The sequence below is a fragment of the Pristiophorus japonicus genome, chromosome 1, assembly GCF_044704955.1.
Source record: "Pristiophorus japonicus isolate sPriJap1 chromosome 1, sPriJap1.hap1, whole genome shotgun sequence".
Classification (NCBI taxonomy): domain Eukaryota; kingdom Metazoa; phylum Chordata; class Chondrichthyes; family Pristiophoridae; genus Pristiophorus; species Pristiophorus japonicus.
The window spans coordinates 222,112,989-222,137,799 of record NC_091977.1 but is presented as its reverse complement, the minus strand read 5'-3'; the positions used below and the strand labels follow the sequence as shown (position 1 = coordinate 222,137,799).

The following is a 24,811-nucleotide window of genomic DNA, read 5'->3' as shown; positions in this document are numbered from 1 at the left end:
CCCATATCCCTTTAAGACCCTCCTTAAAACCCACCTATTTGTTTCAAGCTTTTGGTCAACCTTCCTAATATCTTCTTCTTTGGCTCGGCGTCCATTTATATTTGATTACGCCCTATGAAATGCTTTAGGATATTTTTCTCCGTTAAAGAAGCTATATAAATGCAAATTGTTGTTGTTTAGTTGATCACAGTTAAATCAGTTCATATAGTGTAAGTTTGACGATTGCACTTTTAATATTTTGCGGTGTCTTCGTACTTCTGTATATTATTTCTGCTATAAAAAAACGGAGTGACTGTTGTCAATGACTGGAAGCCGCACAGAAGCGTATTGCATATTAATCTGGAACCAGAAGCTTCTGTTTTTTTTTCTCCAGAGCCGGCTCCCTCCCGACATTTTTCCCCAGAGCCCGCTTCCTCCCAGCATTTTTCCTCAGAGCCCACTTCCTCCTGCCATTTTTCCCCAGAGCCCGCTCCATAGAAACATAAAAATTAGGTGTAGAAGCAGGCCATTCGGCCCTTTGAGCCTGCACCACCATTCAATAAGATCATGGCTGATCATTCAACCTCAGTACCCCTTTCCTGCTTTCTCTCCATACGCCTTGATCCCTTTGGCCGTAAGGGCCATATCTAAATCCCTTTTGAATAGATCTAACGAACTGGCCTCAACAACTTTCTGCGGTAGCGAATGCCACAGGTTAACCACTCTCTTGAGTGAAGAAGTTTCTCCTCATCGCGGTCCTAAATGGCTTACCCTTTATTCTTAGAATGTGTCCCCTGGTTCTGAAACTCCCCAGCAACGGGAACATTCTTCCTGCCTCTAACCTGTCCAATCCCGTCAGAATTTTATATGAGATCCCCTCTCATTCTTCTAAACTCCAGTGGATACAAGCCCAATTGATCCAGTCTCTCCTCATATGTCAGTCCTGCCATCCCGGGAATCAATCTGGTGAACCTTCGCTGTACTCCCTCAATAGCAAGAACGTCCTTCCTCAGATTAGGGGACCAAAACTGAACACTATATTCCAGGTGAGGCCTCACCAAGGCTCTGTACAATTGCAGTAAGACCTCCCTGCTCCTGTACTCAAATCCTCTAGCTATGAAGGCCAACATGCCATTTGCTTCTTCACCGCCTGCTGTACCTGCATGCCAAACTTCAATGACCGATGTACCATGACACCCAGGTCTCGTTGCACCTCCCCTTTTCCTAATCTGTCACCATTCAGATAATGTTCTGTCTTCCTGTTTTTGCCACCTAAGTGGATAACCTCACATTTATCCACATTATACTGCAACTGCCATGCATTTGCCCACTCACCTAACCTGTCCAAGTCACCCTGCAGTCTCTTAGCATCCTCCTCACAGCTCACACCGCCACCCAGCTTAGTGTCATCTGCAAACTTGGAGACATTACATTCAATTTCTTCATCTAAATTATTGATGTATATTGTAAATAGCTGGGGTCCCAGCACTGAACCCTGCGGCACCCTACTGGTCACTGCCTGCCATTCTGAAAAGGACCCATTTATTCCGACTCTCCGCTTCCTGTCTGCCAACCAGTTCTCGATCCATGTCAATACATTACCTCCAATACCATGTGCTTTAATTTTGCACACTAATCTCTTGTGTGGGATCTTGTCAAAAGCCTTTTGAAAATCCAAATACACCACATCCACTGGTTCTCCCTTGTCCACTCTAATAGTTACATCCTCAAAAAATTCTGGAAGATTTGTCAAGCATGATTTCCCTTTCATAAATCCATGCTGACTTGGACCGATCCTTTCACTGCTTTCCAAATGCGCTGCTATTTTATCTTTAATAATTGATTCCAACATTTTCCCCACCACCGATAGCAGGCTAACCGATCTATAATTACTCGTTTTCTCTCCCTCCTTTTTTAAAAAGTGGTGTTACATTAGCTACCCTCCAGTCCATAGGAACAGATCCAGAGTCAATAGAATGTTGGAAAATGATCAGCAATGCATCCACTATTTCTCGGGCCACTTTCTTAAGTACTCTGGGATGCAGCCTATCAGGCCCTGGGGATTTGTCAGCCTTCAATCCCATCAATTTCCCGAACACAATTTCCTGACTAATAAGGATTTCCTTCAGTTCCTCCTTTTCGCTACACCCTCGAATCCCTAGTATTTCCGGAAGGTTATTTGTGTCTTCCTTACTGAAGACACATCCAAAGTATTTGTTCAATTGGTCTGCCATTTCTTTGTTCCCCATTATAAATTCCCCTGATTCTGTCTGCAAAGGACCTAAGTTGGTCTTCACTAATCTTTTTCTCTTCACATATCTATAGAAGCTTTTGTAGTCAGTTTTTATGTTCCCTGCAAGCTTCTTCTTATACTTTATTTTCCCCCTCCTAATTAGACCCTTTGTCCTCCTCTGCTGAATTCTAAATTCCTCCCAGTCCTCGGGTTTGCTGCTTTTTCTGGCCAATTTATATGCCTCTTCCTTGGATTTAACACTATCCCTAATTTCCCTTATTAGCCACGGTTGAGCTATCTTCCCCTTTTTATTTTTACTCCAGACAGGGATGTACAATGGTTGAAGTTCATCCATGTTATCTATAAATTTCTGCCATTGCCTATCCACTGTTAACCTTTTAAGTATCATTTGCCAGTCTATCCTAGCCAATTTACATCTCATATCATCAAAGTTACCTTTCCTTAAGTTCAGGACCCTAGTTTCTGAATTAACACTGTCACTCTCCATCTTAATAAAGAATTCTACCATAGTATGATCACTCTTCCTCAGGGGGCTTCGCACAACAAGATTGCTAATTAGTCCTCTCTCATTACACAACACCCAGTCTGATGGCCAGCTCTCTAATTGGTTCCTCGACATATTGGTCTAGAAAGCCTCCAGGAAATCCTCCTCCACCGCATTGCTACCAACTTGGTTAACCCAATCTATATGTAGATTAAAGTCACCCATAATAACTGCTGTACCTTTATTGCACGCATCCCTAATTTCTTGTTTGATGCCATCCCCAATCTCACTACTACTGTTTGGTGGTCTGTACACAACTCCCACTAGCGCCCTTTGGTATTCCACAGCTCTACCCATACAGATTCCACATCATCCAAGCTAATGTCCTTTCTTACTATTGCGTTAATTTCCTCTTTAACCAGCAACACTACTCCACCTCCTTTACCTTTCCTTATCCTTCCTGAATGTTGAATACTCCTGGATGTTGAGTTCCCAGCCTTGGTCACCCTGGAGTCATGTCTCCGTAATCCCAATTATATCACAATCGTCAATAGCTGCCTGCGCAGTTAATTCATTCACCTTATTACGTATACTCCTCGCATTGAGGCGCAGAGCCTTCAGGCTTGTCTTTTTAACACTCTTTGTCCCTTTAGAATTTTGCTGTAATGTGGCTCTTTTTGATTTTTGCCTTGGGTTTCTCTGCCCTCCACTTTTACTATTCTCCTTTCTATCTTTTGCTTCTGCCCCCATTTTATTTCCCTCTGTCTCCCTGCATAGGTTCACATCCCCCTGCCATATTAGTTTAACCCCTCCCCAACAGCACTAGCAACCACTCCCCCTAAGACATTGGTTCCGGTCCTGCCCAGGTGCAGACCATCCGGTTTGTACTGGTCCCACCTCCCCCAGAACCGGTTCCAATGTCCCAGGAATTTGAATCCCTCCCTCTTGCACCACTCCTCAAGCTACGTATTCATCTTAGCTATCCTGCTATTTCTACTCTGACTAGCACGTGGCACTGGTAGCAATCTTGTGATTAGTACTTTTTGAGGTTCTACTTTTTAATTTAACTCCTAGCTCCTTAAATTCAGCTTGTAGGACCTCATCCCGCTTTTTATCTATATGCACCACGATAACTGGCTGTTCACCCTCCCCCTCCAGGATGCCCTGCAGCCGCTCCGAGACATCCTTGATCGTTGCACCAGGGAGGCAATATACCATCCTGGAGTTACGGTTGCGACCGCAGAAACGCCTATATATCCCCTGACAATAGAATCCCCTATCACTGTAGCTCTTCCACTCTTTTTCCTGCCCTCCTGTGCAACAGAGCCACCCACAGTGCCATGAACTTGGCTGCTGCTGCTGCTGCCTTTCCCTGGTGAGCCATCTCCCCCAATAATATCTAAAGCGGTATTTTTCCTCGGAGCCTGCTCCCTCCCGGCATTTTTCCCTGGATCGTGCTCCTTTCCAGGCTTTTTTTCAAGGAGTTCTCTCCCGGCATTTCCGGTTCGTTGGCACAATCGCGCCCATAAATAAATCTGAGGAAGTCATTTCAACCTCTATACATTATTAGTCTGGCATCTGTTATTTTCTATCTTCAAAGGTGATTGGAGAATGTGGTGGACATCACAAATATTCTCCAGGAAGCTGTATATCACAATGAAGTCCTGGACATTAGACAGATTATACCGCAGTCAGCTAGTAATTAAAGGCACGGAAGGTTTGTGAGGGATTTGCTCATGGATACGGCCATTCAGCTGTGAACATGAGAACAAGTGTTGCGAGGGAGATACCTGAACCGTAACAACATTGACCAAGGCTTTTTTTTCCGATCAGCAATGACCATGTGGATGACCCCCCTCCAACTTCTCCAAGCATGTGTGCATTTTTTCAATCGAAGTAGCACTATTCTTGTAGTAATCCTAAAATAACTTCAGCCAGGGCATCAAACAAGGAAATTGGATTGAGTGTTTCAAGGTAGTGCTTTGTCCCTGCTCAGGAATTTGCTGTATTATTTTGGACCCCATGATATACTGAGCTCGAAGTGTGGGACGTTTCATTTGATACTGGAGAAAAACTGTATTGAACTAATGCATATGAATGAGACCGTTCTCTATGTGTTTCACTTTCAGTACTTAATTACACATCTCGTTCTTTCCTCTGTTTGCAGCACTAAGCAAGTGCTATGTATTGGAACTCAGGTCAGCAATTGTAGACTGCCTCCAAGGTTTTGTTTAGTCTAAAATTGTTTATGGATTTAATTTGACTTCGGAAATTACACTGCTGAAGTTTTACCCACCACTACGTGTTTCCTTCGATGAGATGCATTTGTCTGCTGACTTATGTCTATACAAATATGGGCCTATGGATGACTACCAGTCTGGGTAGTTATTTATTTTGTTCTATAACAACTCCCACTTCACACATGAGTTAGCTTTCGGGACTCTGGGCATGCACTCTTCCCCCAGGTGCCTGCTTTTTCTCATGGCCACTGTTATTTTGTTTCCTGCAGCTCAGATGTTCCCTGCCATCTCCCCTCACCCCTCCAGATGCTCACAGACTACAGAATCTCCTCTGTAAGCTTCCACACCCCAGCCCTCAAGGCAGGCATTTATTACCCATCCTTAGTTGCCCTTGAGAAAGTGGTTGTGGGCTTTCTTGAACTGACGCAGTAAGTGTGGTGAACATACTCCCACAAATGCTGTTAGGTTGGGAGTTTCAGGATTTTGACTGAGCAACAATAAAGGAACGGTGTATTTTGTACAAGTATTGAAATTTGTTTATGCACGTGCAAAACAATAAAGGGCAGAACCTGAGAAGATTCTGGTTTGTATCACTTATTGAGCCATGAAGAGACTTGTAAATCTAATGTTCTTGTTTTAGGAGAACGGAATCAAAAGTACAAAGAGCTGAAGAAAAGAGAAGAAACAATGGATGGTGAGTTTATGGTTATCTGGATCTGACCTTCAGCCATATATCATTATATCTCGTGCATATTGTTACTGTAAAATTCAGATTGTGTGTTATACCTGTGCATACGTTGCTTCTAAATATCAAACCTCCATGAAAGTACAAGTGCTAATTAGATTTTACACAACATTGTACATGGACATTAGAAGACCGGGATGACCATCTGTGAAATGTGCATTTTTACGCGTTCTCTAACTAATTCATGATCATCATTGTCTATATATTAGAGCCTTTGTTGTGATTATTACCATGTTTTCCTCAAACTATTGAACCAATTTTATCTCTCTTCATGACCATTTGCTCGATTGCTCTCCAGCTACATTTCAACCATTCCACATTTATGGTTACTGTTTCCAGCACCTGAGTTCTTGAATATGCAGGTAATTGAAGGAGTAGCCACAATTGTTAACTTGGACGTGCTTTTTTTTTGGTGTTGAGTTTTTTCCGCCCTCCAACAAAACCCATGATAGTAGTGAGACAATGCTACACATTTTCCAGAGTCACTTTGAGCATTGCCAATTCAAGTCAACACCTGCACATACTCTGGTGTGTCCCAACACTTGCATCCATTCAAATAGTAAACTGTGAACATGTCCATACAATATGAAAAGCAATACAAACAAAATATCGCTAACTATGCATGTTTTCTAAACAATTGACCATGACATAAGTTTCCAAAGTGGGAGTCGTCCTATCCTCTGATATCAGTAAGACCATGGGCTAGATTTTCCATTATTTTGGCATGCATAACGGCCGCTTAACATCCATTTTAACGCTGAAATGAGGTGTAACGCCCAGATAGCGTCCATTTAGCTACAAAATGGAAACTGACGCCCATTTTTCGGACACTTACCCACGATCGTTACTTTCGCCATGTACGTAACGCCAGGAAAAAATAATACTGCCCGCCCACTTTTTTTGTGCAGAATCATCAGAATGGGCGAAACCAACATCCATTATATCGCCCAGCGTCACTTTCAGCACCTCGCACACATCTCGCCCACAACATCGCTCACCCAAAACACCGCTTTGAAAAAGTTGAACTGTTCTGAACTAATCACAGCAGTGTGGACGCCATTTTTCAAATCGCAGGCTGCTTCAACTTCGGGGGAGTTTGGATTAATTCTGGAGTTCTTCTCAGGTGAAGTGACCATCTGAACAGACATTTTTTCAGACTGTGGACGATTGGGTGTCTTTTAGTGTTGAAATTTATTGCTTATGAACAATCAGCATTATTCTTTTATTGGAATGGGGCCAGCCATTTCTCAGCTTGCATCGATTACTACGCAGATGCTGCAAAGTGCAAATGGCACAATATTTAATGCACAGCATTATGTGCCCAATCTAAGATGTGCCAGACCGAAGAGGAGGTCCAGACCATACACACTGCGCACAGGGAGAAGCAGTCTTACCTTATCCTAGGAACACCTTTGGAGAATGCCTTCGGAGACTGCGCTTCCACAAAGTGGTGATCAGTGACATATGCCAGCTCATCAGGGCAGATCTGCAGCCTGCCAGCACTTTCAGGACATCACTGTCCGTCAAGGTCACCACGGCACAGTTGTTCTACGCATCTGGTTCCTTTCGGGCCTCCGCGGTCGACATTTCCCCTCTGTCTTAGCGTACCACAGATTACTGCATTAGTCAGGTCACAAAGGCCCTGTACGTACATAGCTTCCCTATGACCATGGAGACACAGACTGACAGGGCTGGAGCATTCTACCGCATTGCTAAGTTCCCCAAGGTGCAGGGGGCAATGCATTGCATTCACATCGTCATGTGGGCACCTTCTCAGGACCCAGAGATTTTGCGCAACAAAAAATGATTTCACTCCCCGAAGGTCCAACTAGTTGCTTGGTGACGAACGATATGGCCTAGCTACTTGGCTGACACCCTCACTGAGGCCAAGAAGCGATACAATGAGAGCCACAGAGCCACACGCAATATGGTCCAGAAAACAATTAATGTGCTTAAGCAGCACTTTAGATGCCAGGAGCACTCAGGAGGGGAGCTACAATACAACCCTGAGCAAGTAGCTCAATTCGTGGTCGTGGCTCCATGCTGCACAATCTGGCTATTAGGAGGGGACAAGAATTGCCAGAAGGGACTGATGGTCCACCTCAGGAGAGAGAGGAAGAGGAGGACGAGGGGCTGGACGCTGACCTCGGGCCAGACAATCAGGCTGACTATGCAACCATGCCCATGCCCCCCTCCAGACCACAGGAAAGGGCCCATGGTGGCTACATAGATACAAGACTCTTATGTCAGGAGCTCATAAATGAGCGATTTGCGTGAAAGAATGTTGCTGTTATTGACAAAGCTGACACAGTGCTGTGTGTGTGCAGCTCAGACATCAATGGTGGGCGTCACCTTGGTGCCAGTTAAAGTTTAAGTTGATTCAAGTTAAGTGTAATTAAATCCTCATGTTAAGGAATCACCAGTGTGTAACAGTCCAGCTATCTGAGACAATGTGCAACAAGATTATGTTGAGTAAAAAAACATTTAATACGACCATTGGTCTGAAATCATAAGTATCACGGGCAAAAACACCCCACCCCACCACACTTTTTCGAACATTGACATCAATCAAATGTTCAACATGTCCAGCCACACAGAACACAAATGCAAACCAACAGGGTGGCCCCCCTCCCCTCATACATTACAACAAATTGCATACACCAAGATGGAGATATAACAAAGCCATCACCTGCGGACATGCACCTCACTTTCCTTCTCCCCACCTCTACCCCTTCCCCTCCTCGCTCCACGCCACCTGGCCAAGGAGCTACTCAGGCGGTGCCTCATTGGGGAGGGATGATGGCAGAGCCGGTGGTTGCACGGGAGCGGGGGGTACCGAGGTAGGAACATTCTCGGATCCAGAAGCAGGATCTTGCTCCTGCCTCTCATCTGTCGTTGGCACTGGGGGTGCGGAACCTAGGGGTGGAGTGCCGCGCTGTGGGACGACTGGGAGGCTTGTGCCACGAGTGTTCATGGCTATCGCACCCAGGGCCTGCGCCATCCACGGAACGTACTCCGTCATGGTGCCGGAGATGCTGGCCAACTGTTGGGATATGCCCCCCAATGCATTTAGGATCTGGTCATCTATGTCTACAGTCCTCCTGGACAACTTTACCATCTCTCCGCTCTCATCTGGCACTCGTGGACCAGATCTGCCGCGTCCACGAAACCTCCACAGGGTCGGTGCCATCCTGGGGACAAATGGGGTGCCCTGTGGTGAGGTGCTTGGGCCCGGTACCTCCAGAGTGGCGGTGGGAATGGCCGGAGGAACATTAGATGGCCTTGGGGCGGAATGCCCTCTGGACCTCTGCGCTCTCATCCATGGAGAACAGACCCACCTGATAGACGGGCGAGAATCGGACCTCCTCAGCAGGAGATGTAGGATCGTCTGCCGAGTTCAACCCTGCGCCCCCACCTTCTAGCCTCTGGTTTTGCCTTGGGACGCACTGCTGGCTGAACTGCAAAACACAAATGAGGTTATTAGAGGAGAAGGGGGTGCTATGGTCACAAGGTGTGTCCAGCGCTACACACAACATATACACAACAAAAGCACCACCGCTATCAAAATCATCACAGACATCACATTTCATGACCATCAACACATTCTGCATTGCAATGATTCTCATGAGGCCAGCATAAGTTATAGGACAATATTAGAAATCATCTATCATATATTATTGTTCGGATATGTGTGGGTGTGGCATCAATTGACCTGCATCATGCAATGGTGTATACTTTACTCACGTGGCATCACTTCAGGGTCTGCAGCTGCCTGCGTGGCCGTCCGGGGGTGCCCCCCCCACGAGTGCGAGCACCCGCTCCTCCATGTCGGTGAGGTCGCTGGTGATTGGTGGCCCCCCCACCCTTCGCCTCTGCTCGGACCTATTCGTCGAGAGCTTCTTCTGTAAAAGGACGACATGGCATGAGATCATTGCGTGATATCATTGCTAGGTACTGTCACAGAGACTGATACAATACGTAACCGACAAATGTAATCATGGTTATTATGATAATTATCATTCTTTACCTAATGACGCGCACCGTGACTGCGGGCTTTGAGTACAACATTCCCGGTAACAGTGAAAGACCTCACATCTGATGATAGTCACTCATGATTCGTACAAATCAAATTATATAGTCAGAGTAGGAATTGCAGGATAGCTAAGATGAATATGTGGCTTGAGGAGTGGTGCAGAAGGGAGGGATTCAAATTCCTGGGACATTGGAACCGGTTCTGGGGGAGGTAGGACCAGTACAAACCGGACAGTCTGCACCTGGGCAGGACCGGAACCAATGTCCTAGGGGGAGTGTTTGCTAGTGCTGTTGGGGAGGGGTTAAACTAATATGGTGGGGGATGGGAACCTATGCAAGAAGACATAAGGAAGTAGAATGGGGGCAGAAGCAAAAGATAGAAAGAAAAAGAAAAAGAAGATAGATAGAAAGATAGAAAGAAAGTAAAAGTGGAGGGCAGAGAAACCCAAGACAAAAATCAATAAGGGCCACATTACAGCAAAATTCTAAAGGGACAAAGTGTGTTAAAAAGAGAAGCCTGAAGGCTCTGTGCCTCAATGCGAGGAGTATTCGTAATAAGGTGGACAAATTAACTGTGCAGACAGCAATTAACGAATATGATATAATTGGTATCACGGAACATGGCTCCAGGGTGACCAAGGCTGGGAACTCAACATTCAGGAAGGATAGACAGAAAGGAAAAGGAGGTGGGGTAGCGTTGCTGGTTAGAGAAGAAATTAACGCAATAGTAAGGAAGGATATTAGCTTGGAGGATGTGGAATCTGTATGAGTGGAGCTGCAGAAAACGCTAGTGGGAGTGTATACAGACCACCAAACAGTAGTAGTGAGGTTGGGGATAGCATCAAACAAGAAATTAGGGATGCGTGCAATAAAGGTGCAGTTATCATGGGCGACTTTAATCTACATATAGATTGGGCTAACCAAACTGGTAGCAATACGCTGGAGGAGGATTTCCTGGAATGTATTACGGATGGTTTTCTAGACCAATATGGCGAGGAACCAACTGGAGGGCAGGCCATCCTAGACTGGGTGATGTGTAACGAGAAAGGACTAATTAGCAATCTTGTTGTGTGAGGCCCCTTGGGAAGAGTGATCATAATATGGTAGAATTCTTTATTAAGATGGAGAGTGGCAGTGTTAATTCAGAGCCTAAGGTCCTGAACTTTAAGGAAAGGTAACTTCGATGATATGAGATGTGAATTGGCTAGAATAGACTGGCGAATGATACTGATGGTGGATAGGCAATGGCAAACATTTAAAGATCACATGGACGAACTTCAACAACTGTAATCCCTGTCTGGAGTAAAAATAAAACGGGGAAGGTGGCTCAACCGTGGCTAACAAAGAAAATTAAGGATAGTGTTAAATCCAAGGAAGAGGCATATAATTTGGCCAGAAAAAGCAGCAAACCTGAGGACTGGGAGAAATTTAGAATTCAGCAGAGGAAGACAAAGGGTTTAATTAGGAGGTGGAAAATAGAGTATGAGAGGAAGCTTACTGGGAACATAAAAACTGACTGCAAAAGCTTCTATAGATATGTGAAGAGAAAAAGATTAGTGAAGGCAAACGTGGGTCCCTTGCAGTCAGAATCAGGTGAATTTATAATGGGGAACAAAGAAATGGCAGACCAGTTGAACAAATACTTTGGTTCTGTCTTCACGAAGGAAGACATAAATAACCTTCCGGAAATACTAGGGGACCGAGGGTCTAGTGAGAAGGAGGAACTGAAGGAAATCCTTATTAGGCGGGAAATTGTGTTCGGGAAATGGATGGGATCGAAGGCCGATAAATCCCCAGGGTCTGATAGTGTGCATTACAGAGTACTTAAGGAAGTGGCCCTAGAAATAGTGGATGCATTGGTGATCATTTTCCAACAGTCGATCAACTCTGGATCAGTTCCTATGGACTGGAGGGTTGCTAATGTAACACCACTTTTTTAAAAAAAGGAGGGAGAGAGAAAACGGGTAATTATCCTGACATCAGTAGTGGGGAAAATGTTGGAATCAATTATTAAAGATGAAATAATTGAAACATTTGGAAAACAGTGACAGGATCAGTCCAAGTCAACATGGATTTATGAAAGGGAAATCATGCTTGACAAATCTTCCAGAATTTTTTGAGGATGTAGTTAGTAGAGTGGACAAGGGAGAACCAATGGATGTGGTGTATTTGGACTTTCAAAAGGCTTTTGACAAGGTCCCACACAAGAGATTGGTGTGCAAAATTAAAGCACATGGTATTGTGGGTAATGTACTGACGTGGATAGAGAGCTGGTTGGCAGTTAGGAAGCAGAGTCGGGATAAACTGGTCCTTTTCAGAATGGCAGGCAGTGACGAGTGGGGTGCCGCAGGGCTCAGTGCTGGGACCCCAGCTATTTACAATATACATCAATGATTTGGATGAAGGAATTGAGTGTAATATCTCCAAGTTTGCAGATGACACTAAGCTGGGTGGTGGTGTGAGCTGTGAGGAAGATGCTAAGAGGCTGCAGGTTGACTTGGACAGGTTAGGTGAGTGGGTAAATGCATGGCAGATGCAGTATAATTTGGTAAATGTGAGATTATCCACTTTGGTGGCAAAAACACGAAGGCAGAATATTATCTGAATGGCGGAAGATTAGGAAAAGGGGAGGTGCAATGAGACCTGGGTGTCATGGTACATCAGTCATTAAAAGTTGGCATGCAGGTACAGCAGGTGTTGAAGAAGGTAAATGGTATATTGACCTTCATAGCTAGGGGATTTGAGTATAGGAGCAGGGATGCCTTACTGCAGTTGTACAGGACCTTGGTGAGGCCTCACCTGGAATATTGTGTTCCGTTTTGGTCTCCTTATCTGAGGAAGGAAGTTCTTGCTATTGAGGGAGTGCAGCGAAGGTTCACTAGACTGATTCCCGGGATGGCAGGACTGACATATGGGGAGAGACTGGATCGACTGGGCCTGTATTCACTGGAGTTCAGAAGGACGAGAGGAGGTCTCCTAGAAACATATAAAATTCTGATGGGACTGGACAGGTTAGATGCAGGAAGAATGTTTCCGATTTTGGGGAAGTCCAGAACCAGGGGACACAGTCTAAGAATAAGGGGTAAACCATTTAGGACTGAGATGAGGAGAAACTTCTTCACTCAGAGAGTTGTTAACCTGTGGAATTCTCTGCCGCAGAGAGTTGTTGATGCCAGTTCATTGGATATATTCAAGAGGGAGTTAGATATAGCCCTTACGGCTAAAGGGATCAAGGGGTATGGAGAGAAAGCAGGAAAGGGGTACTGAGGTGAATGATCAGCCATGATCTTATTGAATGGTGGTGCAGGCTCGAAGGGCCGAATGGCCTACTCCTGCACCTATTTTCTATGTTTCTATAAATACATAAGTACATGTAAATAAATGTAATACTTACTTTTGCGGATCCGACAAGGTCGTTCCATCACTTGTAGCATTGGTTGGCCTCACGCACCTCGTTGGTCACCAACGAGACCACCTCTGCTATCTCTGCCCATATCTTTTGGTCGGCATTTGGGTTGGGCTTCCCACGCCCTCCCTCGATCAAATCATCCCAGCGTGACTGGACCTCATGCAGGAGGGAGGCATTAGCCTCGTCCGAGAACTTCCTCGCTCTTCCTCGTCCTCCAATGTGTTCCTCTCCCAGCTCACTGCTCTTGCCAGTGTCAGTCTCCACAGCATGCTGTGTCGCCTCCTCCTCTCCCTCCATTTTAGGCACCAAATTCGGGAAAATATCTGGCTGGCAACAGCTAATTTATTTTGGCACAATTTGCTATAAAGCTCGAAACTCTCTCCCTCCTTCCTCCCAAAGCAGCCACACCACCACACGCACACATGCCTTCGCTCCCTATCTCTCTGTCTCCTCTTATGCGCACGTGATGATGATCCTTGACCTCCTGAATCGCGGGAATCAAGCGTTGCCATGCTGTTGCTAAGAACGGCGGCACTTTACGGCAGAAGGTCAGAGTTTTAACGCTGATGCCCATTTCATATAATTCGCGGTAACACCCAGTTTTTAAAATGGGGAACAAGTCACCGATCTGAAAACCCATTTTTACTGCCTATGCCAGAAATAATACCCATTTTTGGGCAATCTGCACAGAAGTGTAAAGTCTAACCCCATGAGATTTATTTCCTTTTGTCATCAGATTCTTGCAATTTTCAGTGTATGATTTACCAGTACATCATTTCTGTTCATGCATGTTAATAAAAAGAAAATATTATCTGCAGCAATAGCACTAGGTAGCTCGATGCCATTTTCTTTCAGAAGTCAGAACATGGGGGGTCAGTGGAAGTGTGTAAATTTTTGCAGGTGGTCCCCTATCATTTTTCTCAGGATGTGAGCGATGTGGACAAGGCCCCACTTGTTGTCCATCCCAAGTTGCCCTGAGAAGGTGGTTGAGGGCCGCCTTCTTGAACCTTAGTGACGGGGCTCTCAGTGGTGTTCGGCAGGGAGGTGGATCTAAGTACAGGTCACACTGTATCTTGTTATCTTAATTAATAAAACCTCGGACTTCAATTTTTTTTTTAAAACTACAATGGTACGTACAATTTAATCAATTAACACAATTCATGGCTGTTATATTTGGGATAACTGTCATCTTTAATCAATGTGCCTGAATTTAATGTCCGCTATAAAACTAAATCGGCCTAACATTTCCTTTCACAGACCGCACCCTACTCTTAAACTAGAAGATATTTTAAGTAAATGAAGTCACAAAAGATTAGAAAATTACTGCAGCAGTCAGTTTTGTTTTGATTTTATTCCCCAAGCTGTGCTCGAAACCAGGGGAGTAGGATTTATATTGCAATGTTGTCAGGCAATAGGTTCCATTTAAAAATGCTCATGCTGTGAATTATTAACATGTCTCATTTATGCATCTGTAAGAAATGTTCAGTCACCACAGCAGGAATTTTACCATTTTAGAAAAAAAATCAGTAATCAAACTGTTACAAAGAATCGTGGTTAATTTTAAGTTATTTTTTGTCCATTTCTGTTGATTTTATTTTCTACAAGGATTTCTTTGTACTAAGAGCTGTATTAGACCATAACCCAGATTTTGTAATATTACAACAAATTGAGTGTGAGGTGCAGCCAGAGAACAAGGGGCAGGATACTTCAAAGTTTGTGAAATAAGCTCTGCTGACACAGCTTATTTTAAATAAACTAAATGCACAAGAAAAATTTACCCAACTGGCTTAGCTTGCAGTACATTTTCCTAAGAAGCACAAAATCCAACGAGGAAGCAGCTCTTAAAGGGCTACAGCTTGCCTTAAAAGGGGAATTTGTGGTGGTAACAGAAACCTTACCTAAATGTCCCCATCATAGAGACGTTTAGGCAGAGGTACTCCCTTTGCTGAAGAGTTGGAGGTCCTGCTGCAGTTGGTTCCCCAAAGAATAGTTGGCCCTATTTGGAACGAAAAGTCAGTAAAGGTACAAGTGCCAACTGCATGGAAGGAAATTGCTGGCCAAGTCAATGAGGTTACTGCTCCCTCATTCCTGACTGAAAATGACGAAGAAGTGTGCAAGGCAAAGGTAACTGCATGCTTCCATTCTGCACACATTTCTTGTGGAGCCCATCAGCCATTGGGAATTCTAGGAGGTAACATTTAGAAACATAGAAACATAGAAAATAGGTGCAGGAGTAGGCCATTCAGCCCTTCTAGCCTGCACCGCCATTCAATGAGTTCATGGCTGAACATGCAACTTCAGTACAATTTGAAGAATTGTACACAAACTTAGGTGTCACTCTTGGCTCAGTTGTAGCATTCTTGCTTCTAAGTCAGAGATAATGAGTTCAAGCTCCACTTTAGAGACTTAGGGGCCGAAATTGCCCTCAGCGGGTAATTGGGGAGGGCACTTCGATTTATCCGAAGATTTACCACCCGGCGGGGGTCAGAGGGAAGAGCCAGAAAATTCGGCTCTTTAACTCTTGACACCACCTCCCAGTACTAAAGGACGCTGTTTGAGGTGGTATCGGGGTAGGTTTCGGTCCGGAGCGGGGCGATGTCCATCAGCGTGGCGGTGATGACGGAGCGGGATGCTGCAAGGCCTACGTGCAGCCCAGTGGACCACCAGGTAGGGGTTCGGCCAAGCGAGCCAAGAAGTGGTGTCGGGCTGCCTATTGGCGACCCAGCCGCACCAGTGGCCGCCATTGTCGGCCCGACTCAGGAGTCAGCCGACAATTAAGACAAAATGGCGGCCGCGGCGGTGCGCCCTCCCCTTTTAAGGGCAGCTGCACCCCCTAGCCACTGGCAGCTTCCCGTCGCACAAAGCTGTCGGGGCACTAACTGGCGGCGGCCGCGCTCCCGCAGGGCGGAAAAGGCGGCGCCGTCGGGCGGTAAGGGGTCGGATCATCGGGTGGGGTGAAACACGGTGCATGACAGCAACCTGTCCCCTTAAAGAAGGGGGGAATTACCCCCCTTAAGCACATAATCTAGACCGACATTCCAATGCAGTAGTGAGAGGCTGCTGCATGGTTGGAGGTGATGCTAATTGAGGCCTCATCTGACCTTTAAGGTGGATAACGGGTACGGTAGCATAGTGATTATGTTACTGAACTAGTAATCCAGAGGCTGGATTGGTGAGATGTGAGTTCACATCCCACCATGGCAGCTGGGAATTTAAAATTCAATGTATTAAATAAATCTGGAATAAAAAGCTCGTGTCAGGAATGATGACCATGAAACTGCTGGATTGTTGTAAAAACCCACCTGGTTCACTAATGTCCTTCAGGGAAGGAAATCTGCTGTCCTTACCTCGCCACGCCTATATGTGGCTCCAGACTCACAGCAATGTGGTTGACTGTTAACTGCCCTCTGAAATAGCCTAGCAAGCCACTCAGTTATACCAAAGCCACTACAAAGAAGCAATCAAGAAGGGATCTCACCACCACCTTCTCAAGGGCAGTTGGGGATTGCCAGTGTGTCCATATCCCGTGAAGGAATTTTAAAAAATATATAAAAGACTCCATGGCACTTTTGCAGAAGAGAAAGGAAATGTATCCTGGCCACCTTTATCCCTCAACCAACATCACTAAAACTAATCTCATTCCATGGGGCTTTCCTGTGCGCAAATTTCCCTCCATAACAACAACTTCCAAAAGGTATTTAATTGGCTGTTTAGCACTTTGAGACATTCTAAGGTTTCTTTGCCCTTTCACTGGGTTTTACATGCTGTAGCAAAGCCTACTTTTCCTGCTCTGAAATGCCCTTCGGAAAATCGGGCAGAGTAAGAATGTAGTGTACAAGGTCAGATTTCCAAATGTTAGTAGGACCTTCTACTGTTGGCAGGACCTCAGAATATTAGAGCTATGATCTCTAAGAATGCAATGATGTTGCCATAAGAGGTTAATAATAAATGAAATCTATAATCACATATTTGTCTTTCAAGCATTCCTGGATACCTCTGAAGAAATCAAAAACCAAGAGTTGGAACGGAAGGCTCAGCTTGAGGCTAGTATTGTAGCCCTTCTGGAACACACAAGCAGGGTAAGTGCTATCAAAAAACATGGGCGTAGCCTTTTTGCCCCCTGTCCAATTTTTGGCTGAACTCGAGGAAACAAGAGTCCACTAACAATTTAGGAATGTGGTCTACTGCATCCCTTCTGTTTTCCGGGGGTCAGTCCCATCAGGACAGACAGCATACAATCATATGTAAGCAGGTATATGTCAACTGCATGCATATGAGGGAACACTCCCTCCACTGTGTTTCTCACCATTTGCATTCTTGGAACACTGGATCTCTATCTTGCAATCTAGAATAAAAATACTTAATTGGAGGAGGGCCAATTGGGTTGAGAACAGTTCTGGCTTGGATAAATTGGAATCGAACAACGGGCTGCTTTTAAAGAGGAGATGGATTGGACACAATTGAGGTACGTTCCCACGAAGGGGAAAGGTAGGGCAACCAAAGCTAGAGCTCCCTGGATGACAAAAAAGATAGAGTAAGATGAAGCAGAAAAAGGGGGCGTACGACAGATGTCAGGTTGAGAATACAAGTGAGAACCAGGCTGAATATAGAAAGTTCAGAAAGGAAATGAAAAAAGAAATAAGAGGGGAAAGGAGAGTATGAGAATAGATTGGCAGCAAACATAAAAAGGAATCCAAAAGTCTTCTCTCGGCATATAAATAGTAAACTGGTAGTAAGAGGAAGGGTGGGGCCGATTCGGGACCAAAAAGGAGATCCAAGCATGGAGGCAGAGGGCATGGCTGAGTTACTAAGGCCCCAAGTTTCCACATGATTTGCTCCTGATTTTTAGGAGCAACTGGTGGAGAACGGAGTATCTTAGAAATCGGAATTCTCCACATTTAAGTTTTCTACAGTTCTAGTCAGGTAGAACAGTTTCACTTTTGAACAGAATTTTTTTCCAAAAGGGGGTGTGTCCGGCCACTGACGCCTGATTTGAAAGTTTCCACAGTGAAAACGTACTCCAAACTAACTTAGAATGGAGCAAGTGAAGATTTTTGTAGGCTTGAAAAAACCTTGTCTACACATTAAAAAATCAGGCGCAGGTTACAAATTAGGCATCGGGAACGAGGTGGGGGGGAAGGGAAGTCATTAAATTCTACAATCAATCCTTAGTTATACTTATACAAATATTATACAAATAAATCCAACCTGAATAAAAATTTATAAGCAAAGAAAAGATTAAATAAACCATGTTCCTACCTGTGTGAAAGTGCTTCAGGCAGGCATTTCAGGCAGAGGTGTGGCGTCGGTCCCGACGGCAGGGGCAAGAAGCAGCAAGCAGCCTCAGTGCTGATCATGGAAGGGCAATGTGGTTTTATTAAAAAATGTTAAAAATTGAACAGCTACAAAGATTTGAATAGTCTCAAACAAGTGCATGTGTCCCATTTATCACAGTCTATCTTTAATTACAGAATGAGTGGTGGAGATTGAAACGGTAACGAGTTGTAAAGGCTGAATTAAAATGCACAGTTGCTGCAGTAACACTGGTTAAAGAGCCAACATTAATTCAGCAGATGATTTATTCAGCAGTGCTGCTAAAAGCACTCCCTCACACACAGAAATATAAAGAAAATTAAAATGCAAGCCTTTGCAAGGGTTCAATAAACAAATTTTCACTTTTTCTGCAGCACTTTTAAAAATGGCCGAGTGCCAATGTTTACTTTAGACTGCGCGTGCGCGAACACTCCAACGCGCAAGCGCAGGGTTGCCGGCACCAAAAAAACTCATTTAAATTGTGCCCGCCCCCTCCTACTTACAAAATCGGCGCGAGGGGTAGGCTCCGCCCCCTGTGCGCCGCGCCAAGCAGACATCGAGCTGCAAGGAGCTCGAGAATACCGCGTTTTTTTTCAGGCGCCGTTTTCGGCGCGAAAAACAGGCACCCAGCTCTGAGGGGCGCCTTTTTCGCCACGTGTGGAAACTTGGGGCCTAAATGAGTACTTTGCATCTGTCTTTACCAAAGAAGAAGATGGTGCAAAAGTAAAAGAGGAGGTAGTTGAGATACTAGATGTACTAAAAATTGATAAAGAGGAGCTACTAGAAAGGCTGGCTGTACTTAAAGTAGATAAGTCACCAGGACCAGATGGGATGCATCCTAGGATGCTGAGGGAAGTAAAGGTGGAAATTGCGGAGGTACTGGCCATGATCTTCCAATCCTCCTTGGATACGGGGGTGGTGCCAGAGGACTGGAGAATTACAAATTATACACCATTGTTCAAAAAAGGGTGTAAAGATAAACTCAGCAACTACAGGCCAGTCAGTTTAACCTCGGTGGTGGGGAAGCTTTTAGAAAAGATAATCCTTGATGTAATTAACAGTCACTTGGACAAGTGTGAATTATTTAAGGAAAGCAGCACAGATTTGTTAAAGGCAAATCGTGTTTAACTAATTTGATTGAGGTTTTTGATGAGGTAACAGAGAGGGCTAATGAGGGAAATGTGGTTGATGTGTATATGGACGTCGAAAAGGTGTTTGATGAAGTGGCACGTAATAGGCTTTCCAGCAAACTTGAAGCTCTTGGAATAAAAAGGACAGTAGGAGCATGGATACGAAATTGGCTAAGTAACCGGAAACACATCGTGATGAACAGTTGTTTTTCAGACTGAAGGAAGGTATACAGTGGTGTTCTCCAGGGTTGGAACTAGGAACACTGCTTTTCTTGATATATATTAATGACTTAGGCTTTGGCGTACAAAAAAAGACTTGAAAGAAAGACTTGGATTTATATAGTGCCTTTCACGACCACCGGACATCTAAAAGTGTTTTACAGCCAGTGAAGTACTTTTGAAGTGTAGTCACTGTTGTAATGCAGGAAACGCAGCAGCTAATTTGCGCACAAACAAGCTCCCACCAACAGCAATGTGATGATGACCAGATAATCTGTTTTTTGTTATGTTGATTGATGGATAAATATTTTGGTAGGAATAGACAATATAAACTAAAGGGTACAATACTAAAGGGGGTATAGGAACACAGAGATCTGGGGATATATGTGCAGAAATTGTTGAAGGTGGCAGGGCAGGTTGAGAAAGCAGTTAAAACACCATGCAGGATCTTGGGTTTTATAAATAGAGGCATAGAGTACAAAAGCAAGAAAGTCATGATGAATCTTTATAAAACACTGGTTCGGCCTCAACTGGAGTATTGTGTCCAATATTGGGCACTTCACTTTAGGACGGATGTCAAGGCCTTAGAGCGGGTGCAGAAAAGATTTACTAGTATGGTTCCAGGGATGAGGGACTTCAGTTGCATGGATAGATTGGAGAAGCTAGAGTTGTTCTCCTTAGAGCAGAGAAGGTTGAGAGGAGATTTGATAGAGGTGTTCAAAATCATGAGCGGTCTAGACAGAGTAGATAGAGAGAAACTGCCCCCATTGGCAGAAGGGTTGAGAACCAGAGGACACAGATTTAAGTTAATTGGCAGAAAAACCAAAGGTGACACAAGGGAAAACTTTTACGCAGTGAGTGGTTATTATCTGGAATGCACTGCCTGAAAGGGTGGTGGAGGCAGATTCAATCGTGGTTTTCAAAAAGGAATTGGATAAGTATCTGAAGGAAAAAAAAATTGCACTGCTGTGGGGAAAGGGCGGGGGAGTGGGACAAGCTGAAGTGTTCGTGCAGGCTCGATGGGCCGAATGGCTGTAACCATTCTATGATTCTATTCAGAGATCAGCGTTGAGAGCCCCACTGGATTGCCGAGGGAGTGCTGCACTGTCGGAAGTGTTGTTTCTCGGATGAGACTTTAAATCGAGGCCCCATCTGCCCTCTCAGGTGGACGTAAAAGATCCCATGGCAGTATTTCGAAGAGGAGCAGGGGAGTTATCCCCGGTATCCTGGCCAATATTTATCCCTCAATCAACATAACAAAAACAGATTATCTGGTCATTATCGCATTGCTGTTTGTGGGACTTTGCTGTGTGCAAGTTGGCTGCCACCTTTCCCACATTACAGCAATGACTACACTCCAAAAGTACTTCATTGGCTGTAAAGCGCTTTTTAGACGTCCAGTGGTCGTGGAAGTGCTATATAAATGCAAGTCTTTCTTTTTCTCTCTCATCACCCCAATAATTGATGAGGTGCCTATCACAGAGTACGGCTGTGCATAGGCCCCATTAATGAAATTAGGAATTTCAACCGATAATTTTTTTTTACCAGCAGACAGTTCCTGGCTACCTGTTTCTTTCTCCCACTGCAGCAGCCCTGAGCCCTGCTACAGTAAGTCTCTGCCCCTAGGCTAGAGTGACTGCAGAAGAGTCCAGGGAGCCTGCCTGTTGTTTGTAAATTACCTGGGAATCAGAAATATGGCCAGGATCAACAGAAACATATCTGGAGGGCAGATAAAAATCCTTCTCTGCTGGAAATGCATCCCAGTGAAGGAGGGAGGCTTCACCCTTGTTATGGTACCTAACATTTTATTTATACATATATATATATGAACTTTAATGCTTTATCACCAGTACAAACCTGTAACAATTTAATATGATAAAACAATAAAGCGTCTTCAGAGTCTGAACTTATTAAGGCAGTATCCAGTATTCTAGTAATATCAAATGAGATGATACTATATCAACAGCCTTTCTGTTGATGGCTTTCCATGCAGCATACAAAAAATAAACATTTTAGTGTGCTACAATTGGAAAATGCAATGTTTTTCTAGGTGGAATACCAATTTTAAAGAGATGAACATTCCACCCTCTATTTATTGACCAGCGAATATTTTTGTAAGAAGAGTGAAAGTTATAAAATGAATGCTGTTTAATTCTGAAGCATAAATTATTTTGAACACCTGCTGAAACAACAAAATTGAAATAATTATACAACATCTGGGATTTCCAGTGCTACCGTAAAATAGTAAAAAGAACAAAAAAGATCAGACAAGTTATGTAACATTTTGTTTCAAAATCTCCATCTGCAGTATCAGTTTGCCTTTCATATCTGTATAAATATTTTTCTTGTTATTTCTTTAACCTCTGGCTCTGACTGGGGCCACTTTTGTTTTTTGTATAAGAATCCCATTGTTCTTTACAATAGTTGTTTGGGTGGTGTAGTCAAAGATTCAATATATTTTAACAATGTTTAATGCTTCCCCATGGTCTTGCATTGCAGAATATGAACCGAATGAGGCAGATCTCCTCAATAACTGCACATGAACTGAAGTCCATGCAGGAGGACCTGAATTTCAAGGAGACTGAAATGCAGAAATCCCAGACAACTGCCAAGGGTTTGACTGATGGTAAGTAATATTAAAATACATGTCCCCTTATCCATGATTTTACACATCTGAAATAAGATATTAGACTTGAAATGAATTTAACATGAAATATTTCAGTCCAGTTATAGCCCATAGCACCAAAACTACCCTAATAAAAAACACAAGTGACATTCTCCGTGACTGTGACCTTGGTGCATTAGCCTCATCCTCCTAGACCTCTCTGCAGCCTTTGATACGGCGGGTTGCTCCATGTCCCTTAAATGTCACTTCTCCATTATCCAGCCGTGGTGGACTTCCCTAACTTGGTTCCATTCTTACCTAGAGCCAGAGCATTTTTACCATTGACTTGCTTCCCACCCCTGCACCTTCAGAGAACGTGGTTTCACGTCCCATCATAGCAGTGTTACAATTTGAATTCAGTTTTGTTTAAATCTGGTATCAGTAAAGTTTACCATGAAGTTATCGGATTGTTGTAAAAACCCAACTGGTTCACTGTCCTTTAAGAAAGGAAACCTGCTATCCTTACCCAGTCTGGCCTATAGGTGATTCCAGTTCCACACCAAAGCAGTTGACTTGTAACTGCCCTCTGAAGTGACCTAGCAAGCCACTCAGTTCTATCAAACTCAGGGCAACTAGGAATGGGCAGTAAATGCCAGCGATGCCAGAATCCCGAGAATTAATATTTTTTAAATGCTATGTTTAAATCTCTCCATTGCCTTGCCTCTTCCTATCTTTAACACTATCATCTCCCCAGATCCTCCATACCTCCAACTCTGGCCTTTTGTGAATCCCACCTTCAACCGATGTTTCACACTTTGGAATTCCTTCCCTATATCACCTCCCTCTGCTCATTTAAGACTCTCCTTAAAATCCAATTTTTTTGACCAATTCTTTGGTAACCCCTCCTAATATCTCCTTCATTGGCTAGACATTAATTTCGCTCTACTTCTATGAAGTGCTATGAAGCACTCTGGGACTTTCTTCTCGATTAAGGATGCGATATAAATGCAAGTTGTTGTTGGTGTAGAAATAGACTTTGAACAGCCTGCATTCAGTAACTCAGAAATAAATTAGTTTGTTGGTGCCGAATATGATTAAGATCTATATACAGTATAGCCAAAACTGTCAGCTGAACAAATGGTGCATAAAATTCCAATGTCTGCATTAAACAGCTCTTTCTCAATGGGTGTAGTTTCTTGTGAGCATTTGGTGACTTCACTGACACTTGTATTGTTGTTCAGGATTTCCTTTTTGAGACCAGCCTTAATAATCTGTTAACATTACTGTAGTCCAGACCTAATTTTTTATATATTTAGAATATTTTACAAGTATAATAACAGATATGTCCTTATCTCATGGATCAGAATTTTACAGTAGTTTAAGTGTGTTAGCAAGTTAATATTTTAAGTCAATTCTTGTTAGAAAAGCTAAAAAGTACTGCCACAGGTTTTCAGATCTGAGGTTCATATGTTATAAGAACATAAGAACGTAAGAATTAGGAACAGGAGTGGGCCATCTAGCCCCTCGAGCCTGCTCCGCCATTCAACAAGATCATGGCTGATCTGGCCGTGTACTCAGCTCCATTTACCCGCCCGCTCCCCGTAACCCTTAATTCCCTTATTGCTTAAAAATCTATCTATCTGTGATTTGAATACATTCAATGAGCTAGCCTCAACTGCTTCCTTGGGCAGAGAATTCCACAGATTCACAACCCTCTGGGAGAAGAAATTCCTTCTCAACTCGGTTTTAAATTGGCTCCCCCATATTTTGAGGCTGTGCCCCCTAGTTCTAGTCTCCCCGACTAGTGGAAACAACCTCTCTGCCTCTATCTTGTCTATCCCTTTCATGATTTTAAATGTTTCTATAAGATCACCCCTCATCCTTCTGAACTCCAACGAGTAAAGACCCAGTCTACTCAATCTATCATCATAAGGTAACCCCCTCATCTCCGGAATCAGCCTAGTGAATCGTCTCTGTACCCTTTCAAAGCTAGTATATCCTTCCTTAAGTAAGGTGACCAAAACTGCACGCAGTACTCCAGGTGCGGCCTCACCAATACCCTATACAGTTGCAGCAGGACCTCCCTGCTTTTGTACTCCATCCCTCTCGCAATGAAGGCCAACATTCCATTCGCCTTCCTGATTACCTGCTGCACCTGCAAACTAACTTTTTGGGATTCATGCACAAGGACCCCCAGGTCCCTCTGCACCGCAGCATGTTGTAATTTCTCCCCATTCAAATAATATTCCCTTTTACTGTTTTTTTTTCCAAGATGGATGACCTCACATTTTCCGACATTGTATTCCATCTGCCAAACCTTAGCCCATTCGCTTAACCTATCTAAATCTCTTTGCAGCCTCTCTGTGTCCTCTACATAACCCGCTTTCCCACTAATTTTTGT

The 24,811-nt window shown here is 44.0% G+C and overlaps 1 protein-coding gene across 2 annotated transcripts in view; it reads left to right on the top strand.

Annotated features, from left to right (window-relative positions):
• The window catches only part of ift74 (intraflagellar transport 74), a 176,758-nt gene that overhangs the window by 114,848 nt on the left and 37,099 nt on the right, over nucleotides 1–24,811 (top strand). For both annotated transcript variants that reach the window (XM_070886712.1, XM_070886720.1), the window contains exons 13-15: nucleotides 5,598–5,651; nucleotides 17,125–17,222; nucleotides 22,305–22,431. In XM_070886712.1, the coding sequence (XP_070742813.1) occupies nucleotides 5,598–5,651; nucleotides 17,125–17,222; nucleotides 22,305–22,431 (279 nt within the window). The remainder of the gene's footprint in view (nucleotides 1–5,597; nucleotides 5,652–17,124; nucleotides 17,223–22,304; nucleotides 22,432–24,811) is intronic.